A 14,759-nucleotide genomic window follows, 5' to 3' on the forward strand; every position below is an offset into this window, starting at 1 on the left:
GATTTTTTTCCCTTGATGTTGCATAAACTTTGCAGGCTGAAGCCACTTTCATTGCACTGGCCCAAAACATAATTGCTCACGACATATTTCCCATAAACATGTTTAGTATAAAGGGAAGAGGCTTCAAAGGCCGTAAACTAATAGAGCAGAATTTTATAGAATAGATAGAAACTCAATTTAATGGTACTAATAGCCTTATAACAGGAGTCTTTTTAAATACTTTGATGAGTACTAAAATCTAAGCAGGCTGCAGTAGACCAGGACAGTGCACAGTATTCCCAAGGAGAAATTGTTGAGTTACCTAATAATGGTTCAGTTGTTGTTGGGAAAGTGATATTAAAGCTTGGGCTGGAGTTGTTGATATTAGAGAGGTTGTGATTTGTTCTTGTATTGTTGTAGTTGAGGCTAGGATGGTCGTGGTCAGGGCTGAGGTTGTAGTTGCTACCTTAGTTGTGGTTTGAGGATCTTTTGTTTTAGTTGTAGTTGGGGCTTGTGTTGTTGTGGTCTGGGCTTGGGACACTGTAGTTGCTGCTTTGGTTGTGGTTTTTGTTGGTGTTGTTGTGGTTGGGGCTAGAGATGTTGCTTCTTCGGTTGTGGATTGGGCCTTGGTTGTTGTGGTCTGTGCTTGTGTTGATGTAACTGAGGTTGTCATGGTTTTAGCTGAAGTTGTTGATGCTTTGTTGGTTGTAATTTGAGGTTTTCTGGCTGGTGATGCAGTTGTTGTGGTTGGTAATTGAGTTGTAGTAGGTTGAGAAGAAGTTGTGGTTTGTGTAGAAGTTTCAGTTGTTGTAGTTGATTCTCGTGTTGTTTCCATAGGTGTAGAAAGAGTTGTGGCTTCTGTGGAATTTGTTGTCAGTGCTGCAGTTGTTGTGGTTGGTAATGTACTTGTTGTGGTTGGTTCTCGTGTTATAGTACGTTTAGAAGTTGTTTGCGCTGTCGTTGTCGTGGTTGTTAATACAGTTGTTTTTTGTGCTTTCATTGTGGTTGAAGCTGGTGTTGTTGTAGATGCTATTGTGAAAATAAACGAGAGGGAGTTACTGTTGTATCTATTCTATCTTTATTCCCAAACATCAGCTGCATTCTATAAGTTTCTATAAGAAACTTCTATAGGTTTCTATAAGAATCTTCGATAAGTTTCTATAAGAAACTTCTATAAGTTTCTGTAAGAAACTTCTGTAAGTTTCTATAAGAAACTTCTATAAATTTCTATAAGAAACCTATAGAATGGGAACCATGATTATAATGTTTTAAACTCATAATAATTTTCCAAAGTAGCAGAGGTTCAAGTAAAAATCTATATATTGAATACTTTTCCTATGATTAGCGAGAAGGGAGCGGTATGATTATTTAATCATCGCAGGTTGAACAATATTGAGGCGTTACTTATGAAGTGGTTGTATTATTATTATTATTATTATTATTATTATTATTATTATTATTATTATTGTTATTATTATTATTATTTTCAGGACACATATTCACTCACGTATATATATAATCTGTTTCTGCTTTTAGCCCATTCATAAAATATAATTGTCACTTCATTCAACAATCAAGCTACCTCAGTTTTATTACACACTGCATATTTTTGCAACCATTCAAAACCTAATACTCATTTCCGTAGTTTTCATTGTATGTTTTCTCCTGTTATTTTTATTTCGCTTCACAGTGTTTTCTTAAGTTTCTTTTATCTATTTATTATATTTTGTCTTGTCAGTGTCATTTTTGTTTGGCGACTCAGTTCAGTTCATGATCACCTCTTATCGTTTTAATATGTTGTGTCAGTATTAATATTTAGTTAGCTTTTCATTTTGTATGTTTTATATTTATTTAATTAATCTTCTAGACGCTATTCTGATATTTGAAATGAAAATCAGATACCTGAGGAGCCTCCAGGAGATTAGTGAAGTTTTACAAAGAGATAATTGCCTTCCTTTTAGTTACCATAATACCATTGGCTATATGGTCACTAATGTTTGCATGAGAAAATACTTGATAAAAGATATTAGCATATGCTTGGTATTTTACAAGGGCTGTAACAAATCTTATGATGGTTTTGCCTGAAAAAAAAAAACCTTTCCCTGCATGACCATCAACATGAATCTTTCACAAAGGTCATGGAAATCAAATAATATTGACAGTATTCTTTCTGATTCTGTTGTGAAGAATGTGAACACTTCATTCTCGAGGCTTAGTTAATGAGCCTTCTGTGTAGGTACATAGAGCACTAATGTGGTTGAAGTAAACACGTGCACTACTTATCTAAAAACTAGATATATGACCCAGAACACCGATTGGTCTAAGTTTTCGTCAGGTGTAGGATTTGCAGCAAAATCACCCAACAAAGCACGCCAACTTTCCTTGCCTAACAATGCTTCTGTTTTCACAGCAGAATCATCTGCAATAGACTCAGCCATCACACTTATTAAAGATATAGCATCGCAGAAATTTTTGGTTTTTAGCCATTCTAGAAGTGCTTTAGAAACCCTTTGGAATTATTATCTAAAAAATACCTTTGCATAACAAGTTAAATTTTCACTTCACAAATTATATGAAGATGGTAAAAATGTAGAAATTGTTTTGATTCCTGCCCGTGAAGGCATTAAAGGAAATGAAGAGTCTGATAAATTTGCCAAAGTTGTTTCTACTGTAACAAGATTGCAGGTAGATTTTCATAGTAGTGATTACATAGCATTTGTAAGACCCACTATCGTTCATAATTGATAGAATATGTGATGCAATGAACGTGATAGTGAGAAATTAAAACAAATGAAGGCCAGTTTTAAAATATGGAATTCATCATATCGAAGGGAACCACTTAGAACAGGTCACTCTTTTTTTGAATACTTGATGAATAGCCCATATGGTTCAAATCCATACATGTACAGAACACAGAGACACACTAACTGTTAAACATTTTTTGTGTGAATTTTCAAGATATAATTGAAAACGAACGTCAAGCTTTGGAAACAAGTCAGTTAAAGAAATTCTGTCAGATTCCCAATAATTTTCAATTGACCCAATCATAGGGTTTTTAAGGGACTGTAATTTAATAAATAGGAGCTAAACTTCATGAATAATGAAGAGAAATCATTTGGGCCAGCCCTGAGAGAGCTAGATAAATTAGCTCAGTGATCTAGATAAATAAATTAATAATAATAATGATAGTAATCCACCGTTTCCTAAAAATGATTTATGAATATACATATTGTAGTTTAAAAATTGCCTTGGAGTTTTTATTATTATTTTATTTACTTGGTTTTCAGTTTCCGAACATTATCTCATTATTGTGGCAACATAATGTCTGTTTGGAAGTCTCAAGAAATGCTTGATTAATTTGCTATGCTATTTACAAAGAAAAATCCCATTCTGTAAAAAAAATACTTCTGTAACGCAAGAGAGCATTATACTTTCTCTCAGTAAATTTTCAGAAATGTGAAAGTGTGTTTTAAGATCTGTGAGCCTTTTAACAAGGCAGGGGTGATAGAAAGGTATGAAGAATCTTTTGTTGACATCCACTAAAGTATTATGTCCCTTTGGGGACCTTTTAAAAAGTATTGCACCCTTTTGGGGCCTTTTAATAAAGTATTGCACCCTTTTGGGGTATATTGATAAAGTATTGCATCCTTTTGGGGTCTTTTAATAACGCATTGCACACTTTTAGGTCCGTTCAAATATTTTAAGTACTTTTTTGAGACATAGTTGCTTTTCGTTTGTATCAAATACTTTTTTCTTGACATTAATTTTCACAAGTTATGATAACTTACCTGTTCAGAGTTTACCTTTGAAATGATTCAATGAAGTCACAACTTTTATATAAAGTTTAAAAACAATCTTACATAAAGTTATCGTAACAAAGAGAAAGCGTCATAAATATAAGAGAAATAAAATATCAAACAAAATCCTTGATGAAAAGCAAAAACCTAAGAAGATCGTTTATAGAAAGACAGAGTAAAGAATTCCCGAGAACTTTGGTGATCAAAATTTCTTAAACAAAAAGAAAGATTCATTGGTTTACCTGATAACGGCGTAGTAGTAGTATTGGCCGATGGTGGTGTAGTTGTTGTAGTTTTCTCATGGGTTGTTGTGGTAGTTGTCATTGGGGCTGGGGTTGTAGTTCGGGCAGGTGTTGTTGTGGTTGGGGATGGGGTTGTAGTTTCAGCGTGAGTGGTGGTAGTGATTGGGGATTGGGTTGTTGTAGTTGCTGCTAGGGTGGTGGTGGGTGGGGGTTGGGTTGTTGTAGTTGCTGCTATAGTGGTGGTGGTGGATGGGGATTGGGTTGTTGTAGTTGCAGCTGGAGTGGTGGTTGGGGATTGGGTTGTTGTAGTTACAGCTGGAGTGATGGTGGTGGTTGGGGATTGGGTTGTTGTAGTTACAGCTGGAGTGATGGTGGTGGTTGGGGATTGGGTTGTTGTAGTTTCAGCTGGAGTGCTGGTGATGGTTGGGGATGGGGTTGATGTAGTTGCAGCTGGAGTAGTGGTTGGGGACTGGGTTGTTGTAGTTGCAGCTGGAGTGGTGGTGGTGGTTGGGGATTGGGTTGTTGTAGTTTCAGCTGGAGTGGTGGTAGTGGTTGGGGATTGGGTTGTTGTAGTTGCAGCTAGAGTGGTGGTGGTGGCTGGGGATTGGGTTGTTGTAGTTGCTGCTAGAGTGGTAGTGGTGGTTGGTGATTGGGTTGTTGTAGTTTCAGCTAGAGTGGTGGTTGTGGTTGGGGGTTGGGTTGTTGTAGTTGCAGCTGGAGTGGTGGTGGTGGTTGGGGATTGGGTTGTTGTAGTTGCAGCTAGAGTGGTGGTGGTGGTTGGGGATTGGGTTGTTGTAGTTGGTGCTAGAGTGGTGGTGGTGGTGGTTGGGGATTCGGTTGTTGTAGTTGCAGCTGGAGTAGTGGTTGGGGACTGGGTTGTTGTAGTTGCAGCTGGAGTGGTGGTGGTGGTTGGGGATTGGGTTGTTGTATTTGGTGCTAGAGTGGTGGTTGTGGTTGGGGGTTGGGCTGTTGTAGTGTCAGCTGGAGTGGTGGTTGGGGATTGGGTTGTTGTAGTTGCAGCTGGAGTGGTGGTGGTGGTTGGAGATTGGGTTGTAGTTTCAGCTGGAGTGGTGGTGGTGGTTGGGGATAGGGTTGTTGTAGTTGGTGCTAGGGTGGTGGTGGTGGTTGGGGATTGGGTTGTTGCAGTTTCTGCTGGAGTGGTGGTGGTGGTTGGGGATTGGGTTGTTGTAGTTGGTGCTAGAGTGGTGGTGGTGGTTGGGGATTGGGTTGTTGTAGTTGGTGCTAGAGTGGTGGTGGTGGTTGGGGATTGGGTTGTTGTAGTTGGTGCTAGAGTGGTGGTGGTGGTTGGGGATTGGGTTGTTGTAGTTTCAGCTGGAGTGGTGGTGGTGGTTGGGGATTGGGTTGTTGTAGTTTCAGCTGGAGTGGTGGTGGTGGTTGGGGATTGGGTTGTAGTTGGTGCTAGAGTGGTGGTGGTGGTTGGGGATTGGGTTGTTGTAGTTTCAGCTGGAGTGGTGGTGGTGGTTGGGGATTGGGTTGTAGTTGGTGCTAGAGTGGTGGTGGTGGTTGGGGATTGGGTTGTTGTAGTTTCAGCTGGAGTGGTGGTTGGGGATTGGGTTGTTGTAGTTGGTGCTAGAGTGGTGGTGGTGGTTGGGGATTGGGTTGTTGTAGTTGGTGCTAGAGTGGTGGTGGTGGTGGTTGGGGATTGGGTTGTTGTATTTGATGCTAGAGTGATGGTGGTGGTTGGGGATTGGGTTGTTGTAGTTGGTGCTAGAGTGATGGTGGTGGTTGGGGATAGGGTTGTTGTAGTTGGTGCTAGAGTGGTGGTGGTGGTTGGGGATTGGGTTGTTGTAGTTTCAGCTGGAGTGGTGGTGGTGGTTGGGGATTGGGTTGTTGTAGTTGCTGCTAGAGTGGTGGTGGTGGTTGGGAATTGGGTTGTTGTAGTTTCAGCTGGAGTGGTGGTGGTGGTTGGGGATTGGGGTGTTGTAGTTGGTGCTAGAGTGGTGGTGGTGGTTGGGGATTGGGTTGTTGTAGTTTCAGCTGGAGTGGTGGTGGTGGCTGGGGATTGGGTTGTTGTAGTTTCAGCTGGAGTGGTGGTGGTGGTTGGGGACTGGGTTGTTGTAGTTGGTGCTAGAGTGGTGGTTGTGGTTGGGGATTGGGTTGTTGTAGTTTCAGCTGGAGTGGTGGTGGTGGTTGGGGATTGGGTTGTTGTAATTGGTGCTAGAGTGGTGGTGGTGGTTGGGGATTGGGTTGTTGTAGTTTCAGCTAGAGTGGTGGTGGTGGTTGGGGATTGGGTTGTTGTAGTTGGTGCTAGAGTGGTGGTGGTGGTGGTTGGGGATTGGGTTGTAGTTGGTGCTAGAGAGGTGGTGGTGGTTGGGGATTGGGTTGTTGTAGTTGCTGCTAGAGTGGTGGTGGTGGTTGGGGATAGGGTTGTTGTAGTTGCTGCTTGAGTGGTGGTGGTTGGGGATTGGGTTGTTGTAGTTGCTGCTATAGTGGTGGTGGTAGTTGGAGATTGGGTTGTAGTTGCAGCTGGAGTGGTGGTGGTTGGGGATAGGGTTGTTGTAGTTGCAGCTGGAGTGGTGGTGGTGGTTGGGGATTGGGTTGTTGTAGTTGCTGCTAGGGTGGTGGTTGTGGTTGGGGATTGGGTTGTTGTAGTTGATGCCAGAGTGGTGGTGGTAGTTGGGGATTGGGTTGTTGTAGTTGCAGCTGGAGTGGTGGTGGTGGTTGGGGATTGGGTTGTTGTAGTTTCTGCTGGAGTGGTGGTGGTGGTTGGGGATTGGGTTGTTGTAGTTGGTGCTAGAGTGGTGGTGGTGGTTGGGGATTGGGTTGTTGTAGTTGGTGCTAGAGTGGTGGTGGTGGTTGGGGATTGGGTTGTAGTTTCAGCTGGAGTGGTGGTGGTGGTTGGTGATTGGGTTGTTGTAGTTTCAGGTGGAGTAGTGGTGGTGGTTGGGGAATGGGTTGTTGTAGTTTCAGCTGGAGTGGTGGTGGTGGTTGGTGATTGGGTTGTTGTAGTTGGTGCTAGAGTGGTGGTGGTGGTTGGTGATTGGGTTGTTGTAGTTGCTGCTGGAGTGGTGGTGGTGGTTGGGGATTGGGTTGTTGTAGTTTCAGCTGGAGTGGTGGTGGTTGTTGGGGATGGGGTTGTTGTAGTTGCAGCTGGAGTGGTGGTGGTGGTTGGGGATTGGGTTGTTGTAGTTGGTGCTATAGTGGTGGTGGTGGTTGGGGATTGGGTTGTTGTAGTTTCAGCTAGAGTGGTGGTTGTGGTTGGGGATTGGGTTGTTGTAGTTGGTGCTAGAGTGGTTGTGGTGGTTGGGGACTGGGCTGTTGTAGTTTCAGCTGGAGTGGTGGTGGTAGTTGGGGATTGGGTTGTTGTAGTTGCTGCTGCAGTGGTGGTGGTGGTTTGGGATGGGGTTGTTGTAGTTTCAGCTGGAGTGGTGGTGGTGGTTGGGGACTGGGTTGTTGTAGTTGCAGCTGGAGTGGTGGTGGTGGTTGGGGATTGGGTTGTTGTAGTTGGTGCTAGAGTGGTGGTGGTGGTTGGGGATTGGGTTGTTGTAGTTTCAGCTAGAGTGGTGGTGGTGGTGGTTGGGGATTGGGTTGTTGTAGTTGGTGCTAGAGTGGTGGTGGTGGTTGGGGATTGGGTTGTTGTAGTTTCAGCTGGAGTGGTGGTGGTAGTTGGGGATTGGGTTGTTGTAGTTGCTGCTGCAGTGGTGGTGGTAGATGGGGATGGGGTTGTTGTAGTTTCAGCTAGAGTGGTGGTTGTGGTTGGTGATTGGGTTGTTGTAGTTGGTGCTAGAGTGGTGGTTGTGGTTGGAGATTGGGTTGTAGTTTCAGCTGGAGTGGTGGTGGTAGTTGGGGATTGGGTTGTTGTAGTTGCTGCTGCAGTGGTGGTGGTTGTTGGGGATGGGGTTGTTGTAGTTTCAGCTGGAGTGGTGGTGGTGGTTGGTGATTGGGTTGATGTAGTTGATGCTAGAGTGGTGGTTGTAGTTGGGGATTGGGATGTTGTAGTTGCTGCTGCAGTGGTGGTTGTGGTTGGGGATTGGGTTGTTGTAGTTTCAGCTGGAGTGGTGGTGGTGGTTGGGGATTGGGTTGTTGTAGTTGGTGCTAGAGTGGTGGTGGTGGTTGGGGATGGGGTTGTTGTAGTTTCAGCTGGAGTGGTGGTGGTGGTTGGGGATTGGGTTGTTGTAGTTGGTGCTAGAGTGGTGGTGGTGGTTGGGGATGGGGTTGTTGTAGTTTCAGCTGGAGTGGTGGTGGTGGTTGGGGATTGGGTTGTTGTAGTTGGTGCTAGAGTGGTGGTGGTGGGTGGGGATTGGGTTGTTGTAGTTGGTGCTAGAGTGGTGGTGGTGGTTGGGGATGGGGTTGTTGTAGTTGGTGCCAGAGTGGTGGTGGTGGTTGGGGATTGGGTTGTTGTAGTTTCAGCTGGAGTGGTGGTGGTGGTTGGGGCTTGTGTTGTCGTAGTTGCTGCTAGAGTGGTGGTGGTGGTTGGGGATTGGGTTGTTGTAGTTTCAGCTGGAGTGGTGGTGGTGGCTGGGGATTGGGTTGTTGTAGTTGGTGCTAGAGTGGTGGTGGTGGTGGTTGGGGATTGGGTTGTTGTAGTTGGTGCTAGAGTGGTGGTGGTGGTTGGGGATGGGGTTGTTGTAGTTGGTGCCAGAGTGGTGGTGGTGGTTGGGGATTGGGTTGTTGTAGTTTCAGCTGGAGTGGTGGTGGTGGTTGGGGTTTGTGTTGTTGTAGTTGCTGCTAGAGTGGTGGTGGTGGTTGGGGATTGGGTTGTTGTAGTTTCAGCTGGAGTGGTGGTGGTGGTTGGGGATAGGGTTGTTGTAGTTGGTGCTAGAGTGGTGGTGGTGGTGGTGGTTGGGGATTGGGTTGTTGTAGTTGGTGCTAGAGTGGTGGTGATGGTTGGGGATTGGGTTGTTGTAGTTGGTGCTAGAGTGGTGGTGGTGGTTGGGGATTGGGTTGTTGTAGTTTCAGCTGGAGTGGTGGTGGTGGTTGGGGATTGGGTTGTTGTAGTTGGTGCTAGAGTGGTGGTGGTGGTTGGGGATTGGGTTGTTGTAGTTTCAGCTGGAGTGGTGGTGGTGGTTGGGGATTGGGTTGTTGTAGTTGGTGCTAGAGTGGTGGTGGTGGTTGGGGTTTGGGTTGCTGTAGTTGGTGCTAGAGTGGTTGTGGTGGTTGGGGATAGGGTTGTTGTAGTTTCAGCTGGAGTGGTGGTGGTGGTTGGGGATTGGGTTGTTGTAGTTGGTGCTAGAGTGGTGGTGGTGGTTGGGGATTGGGTTGTTGTAGTTTCTGCTGGAGTGGTGGTGGTGGTTGGGGATTGGGTTGTTGTAGTTGGTGCTAGAGTGGTGGTGGTGGTTGGGGATTGGGTTGTTGTAGTTGGTGCTAGAGTGGTGGTGGTGGTTTGGGATTGGGTTGTTGTAGTTTCAGCTGGAGTGGTGGTGGTGGTTGGGGATTGGGTTGTTGTAGTTGGTGCTAAAGTGGTGGTGGTGGTTGGGGATTGGTTTGTTGTAGTTTCAGCTGGAGTGGTGGTGGTGGTTGGGGATTGGGTTGTTGTAGTTGGTGCTAGAGTGGTTGTGGTGGTTGGGGATAGGGTTGTTGTAGTCTGGTCTTGTGTTGTTGTTGTATTTGCTGAAAGAGAAATAGAAGCAACTGTTGTTTACTATCATAATTTCTTCATCAAGTTACTTAAAACTATATTTGGAGATATACTGTATATATATATATATATATATATATATATATATATATATATATATATATATATATATATATATATATATATATATATATATATATATATATATATATATATATATATATATATATATATATATATATATATATATATATATATATATATATATATATATATACAGTATATATATATATATATATATATATATATATATATATATATATATATATATATATACATATATATATATATATATATATATATATATATATATATATATATATATATATATATATATATATATATATATATGTATGTATGTATGTGTGTGTATATTTATGTATTTATACATATGTATACACACACACACACACACACACACACATATATATATATATATATATATATATATATATATATATATATATATATATATATATATATATATATATATATATATATATATATATATATATTCTAAATTATTTAAATTTTAAATGATGAAGATACATTAATAATGAAATCCACAAAATTATTAATATTTTAAATTTTCTCTCAGAATATTCAGTTATCTTACAAGCTGTTCAGTTTAAATTACCCTTTTGTCTCTTTGTCCTTTCTTGTGTAACTTTAGAAGGCTGATGTTTGTTAATTGAATTGATCACCTTTCTACTTCTCTCTCTCTCTCTCTCTCTCTCTCTCTCTCTCTCTCTCTCTCTCTCTCTCTCTCTCTGTCACACACACACACATACACACTTTATTTTCGCGCTCATTTACACAGTCACTCATTGTGTTTCCAAATCTTAATCCCTCTTTCCTTTTTATTTTTGTTTTTGTAATTACAAAGTGTTACGCCATCCAATCTTTCCTCTCCTTAAACCAGCTATTGTATTTTCCATCCCTCTTTGAGGGGAATATTTTTAATTTTTGAAAAATAATAAACGCCACGAAAGGTTCAGATCTGTAGCATACAGCTGCATGCCATCATTATCTTACAGATAAGTGAACATCTGTTCTTTGATGAATTACGACAGTCTCTCAGTTCCTTCCTGACCACATGAATGTAAGTGTAGGCTTCTGTAGGTTACAAATTTAATGTAATTTAATATATATAATTCATATTGACTCATCAGCAAATTACATTAACAAGTGTTACATTTTAGTGTGGTTTCCAAGTAGAGGAAGTATGATAATTAACTTTTACATTTTGTCAGTATTGGAAGTCATTACTTTTGTTAAGACTCATCAGGGATTTAATGAATATAATTAATTTTGACTCGTCAGCAAATTACATTAATGGTTGTTACATTTTAATATGGTTTCCAAGTAGCAGAAATGCGTCCTTTTACTTGTAAGGTTCCTCGCTTGGAAAAGCAATTCATTTGGTTCATTTTGTTTCCGAGTAGCCAGATGAAGTATATTCATGTTGCCTCAGAGTCGCAAAAGTAGATATTTCAGTTCTTGGTCTTTCCAAGTAGCAAAAGTAAGTCCTTCTGTTCATGAAGTTTCTATCAAAAATAAGTCCATCTGGACACCTAAGTACCAATTTGCAGGTGTTCCTGTAAATTGCAACTAATGCAGCTCATTATTGCTAGATTTGGTTTCAGTTAGTAACGTCCATGAATTGTACAATATGTCAGTATAAAAAATAAGTCCAGATGTACACATAGGCTCCAAGTAGCATGTAATTCCTTCTGCTTGTCTGGTTCCCTAGTAGCAAAAGTATGTTATCCAGTTCATCTTCCGTCCAAGTAGCGAAATTGATTTCTTTTGTTAATGTGTTTCCCATGCAGAAATTGTAAGTCCATCTGTTCATGCACTTCCGAGTATCACAGATAAGTTCTTTTCTACATATGTGTTCCAGAAAGCTTAATTAAGTCCCGTTCAAATCGCTTTCCGTTGGCATAAATAAGTCAGTTTGTTAACACATGCAGTTTTCAGGTTCGTAGCGAAGTAAGTTCCATCTGGCCATTAGTCTCCAAGAAAAGAAATCAAGTTCTGATAACTAATGCCAAAGCTAAATGGCGATGACGTCTTTATTCTTTCACAACAGAAGGATTTCTTGCTCTAAATGCATCATAGAAAGACGATGGCGCATTAGAACGCCATTTTAATTTTCGTGGGCTCAGTAATCAGTTAAAGGGATCTTCCTCTCTATCTTTATGTTTATTTTAAGATTTGCTTTATATGAGTTACGTGTCCTTGATTTAAATTAAAGTTTTAAATGACAGAAGACCATTGGCCTATCCTAACTTAGTTCAGGCCTGCCGGAAACAAGAAAAATGAGCAATTGCTGAAGCAAAGTCACTTTTAATTCATCATATTCTTTATCAGATTTACTTGGACATAATCAAGAAGGTTTAACAAAATCCTTGTTAGTCTGCATTTATACATTTATAAAATATTCAAAGGATTACTGTTTTTCCAATGGCTTCATGTGAAATAGACTAATTATTTCAGAATCTTTTCTGATAACGAAATCCTCTGAGTTGCTGAGAGAGTTCCTGGTGTTCTGCATCCATAGATTTATAACATATTCACGAGATTAGTGTTTCTTCGAAGGACTTCATCTGGAATTCACGAATCATTTCAGAATCCAGGTTGATTACAAAAACGTTTCAGTTGCTTGACTCATCAGTGACCTGGCTTCCTGGCTAACCATTTCCTCTTTTACCAATTAGCCAATATTTAGAATCTTTGTTGATAACGAGAACATTTCAGTTGCTTGGCTCATTAAGTGACCTGACTTTCCATTTCCTCTTTTACCAATTAGCCAAGCATTTAAAACCTTTGTTAATAACGAAAAACATTCAGCTGCTTGGCTTAACAGTGACCTGACTTCTTGGCTAACCATCTCCACTTTTACCAATTAATCCATCATTTAGACTCTTTGTTGATTACGAAAGCCAATTAATCTGTCAGACACTCCAGTTACTGATCCATCTTCGTTCTCAGAGACTTCAGGGTTACTTAAGATTATCTTACGGGCCAGGTAACGACGATCACACGCGAAGTGTAAGCACAGGTGTTGTTCAGCTGCTCGCGTCGGCATTTCCTTTGGGATCGTTTCAGATACTGCGAGATCGTCCGTAAGATGAAAGAGCTATCCGCTAGGCTGCGTTCGGTTTTCCGTTCAACTTTGGTTGGTTGAAAGTTGCTTCTGGGTAATGGCACACGTTCCACACATCTGTTCAGTCTGAAGTTTCTCTTGCGGTTATTGTGGAAGCTTCCCTAATTGGCTGTTACTTTTGGTATTGGATATACTGTGCTATTTGTGCCCATCACCAAAGAAACATTATTATTATTATTATTATTATTATTATTATTATTATTATTATTATTATTATTATTATTATTATTATTGAATATCTCATAATCACAAGTCACTAAATGATGAAAAAATCCTCACTTATGTAAGTGTAAATGTATGTTTGTAAATATATAATTACGCTTAAATCAGTGTAGATTTTTCCAACATTATTATTATTATAATTATTATTAAAAAGGATGGCTGTATTATGCGAATTTATCTTATACAGGGTCTTTTCTAGTTTCCTTATGATTCGCTTTTCGGGCTCAGTGATAAATGGTACCGGCAGGAACCTCGCCCCGATGCCCCTGAACGCATAGAGCTCTTCTATAAAGGACAATTTCACCATAAATCTAATGAAGACGAATGCGTCCTCAAGAGCATCATCAAGAATGATGTCAGTCCCGTTGACCCCAACAAGAACATTCATCTGGTTATTTATTACAAGAGCAAAAAGACGAGCAGCCTGGTGATGCGTAACAATCCTGCCGCCCCCCCTCCCTCAGCAGGACCCCTTGAAGAAAACCAACATGGTATACCGGTACTCACCCCCGTCCGAGGACGCCTCGGTTCTTACATCGGTATGACCACCATGCGTTTCTCCATAAGGATTTCCTGCCACGCCCAAGTGGGAGCCATCTTTAACCATGCTAGGACCGCCCATAACCAGAGAATTGCAAGAAAAGATATAATCACGAATATGGAAATAACTGACCGAATTACGGACCACCGCCGCCTGCGCCTCTTGGAAGCATTGCACATTGGGAAGGAGAAACCAGCCCTCAACATTACGCAGGAAACCTTTCTCCTCCCCACGGCCGCCAGGAGACCTGTACCGAGCGACCCCCATAGCGAACGAGCGGATCAAAATTCGGCATCTGAGGATCGAAATTCTCCCATTCATCCCCAGCACTACAATGTCGCTCGCACGCACGACGAGCCCCGAACATCAACATGGGAGAGAAGGCTCCGCCCGAGGTGACCTGCTCCGGGCAGCCAATCATAATCCAGCACCGATCAAGACGCCCTATAAATACTGACCCAAGCGCCTTGTTTCTCCAGATCCTTTTCAACCACGTCCAGAGGATGACCAACGAGATGGTCGAAACATGTCGACGGTACCAGAAATAGAACCTGAATCCAGACGACGAAGCCTTTCTGACTGGATATTTCAATAAAAGACTTCCCGCATTCCACGCACTATCCTTTTTCCAGTATGAATATCGGCCAGTTGCTGACCAACATCGCTGAGCCCGAAAAGCGAATTATAAGGAATATAGAAAAGATACTGTATAAGATAAGCTCGCATAATACGGCCATCCTTTTTAATAAGACCTGTTTAAAAGAGGTTCTACTCACTATTATTGAACATCTCGTTATCACACGAGTTAGCAAAATGTTGAAAAAATCCACACTTATGTAAATATATGTTTATGAATATATAACTACACTTACATCAGCTTGGAGTTCTTCAACATTATTATTATTATTATTATTATTATTATTATTATTATTATATTACTGAACATCTTATAATCACACGAGTCACTAAAATTGCAAAAAAAATCCACACTTTTGTAAGTGTAAATATATACTTTTTAATATATATTCACAGAAATTCTTCTCCACTATATTATTATTATTGTTATTATTATTTCCCAGCGATACTGAAGTACAGGAGAGAAGAAATAAATAGGCTTACCTGCTGAAAAGTTATTTATTCAAACATATTACAGTATTTCCCTACTGAACGGTACGATAATCTCCCAGAAATTGATGTGACAGAGGAGTAT

At 41.1% G+C, this 14,759-nt stretch overlaps 1 protein-coding gene across 1 annotated transcript; it reads right to left on the minus strand.

Annotated features, from left to right (window-relative positions):
• Positions 1 to 301: 301 nt before the first annotated feature.
• LOC136826376 (mucin-2-like) lies at positions 302 to 13,605 on the minus strand. The gene is made up of 3 exons (XM_067083634.1): positions 13,544 to 13,605; positions 4,019 to 8,688; positions 302 to 1,008 (listed from the first exon to the last, which is right to left on the minus strand). Exons 1-3 carry the CDS (start codon positions 13,603 to 13,605, stop codon positions 302 to 304), a joined length of 5,439 nt encoding a protein of 1,812 aa, XP_066939735.1.
• Between the last annotated feature and the right edge of the window lie 1,154 nt (positions 13,606 to 14,759).

This window comes from Macrobrachium rosenbergii, chromosome 40 (genome assembly GCF_040412425.1).
Source record: "Macrobrachium rosenbergii isolate ZJJX-2024 chromosome 40, ASM4041242v1, whole genome shotgun sequence".
Classification (NCBI taxonomy): domain Eukaryota; kingdom Metazoa; phylum Arthropoda; class Malacostraca; order Decapoda; family Palaemonidae; genus Macrobrachium; species Macrobrachium rosenbergii.

Excerpts from the sequence above, each read along its gene's own strand:
- LOC136826376 (XM_067083634.1), bottom strand. The coding sequence starts at position 13,605 with ATGGCTCCCACTTGGGCGTGGCAGGAAATCCTTATGGAGAAACGCATG. Across the intron at positions 8,689-13,543 it reads CGCATGGTGGTCATACCGAT|AACCCCAACCACCACCACCA; the intron begins GTAAGAACCGAG and ends TACAACAACACA. Across the intron at positions 1,009-4,018 it reads TACTACTACGCCGTTATCAG|CATCTACAACAACACCAGCT; the intron begins GTAAACCAATGA and ends TTTTCACAATAG.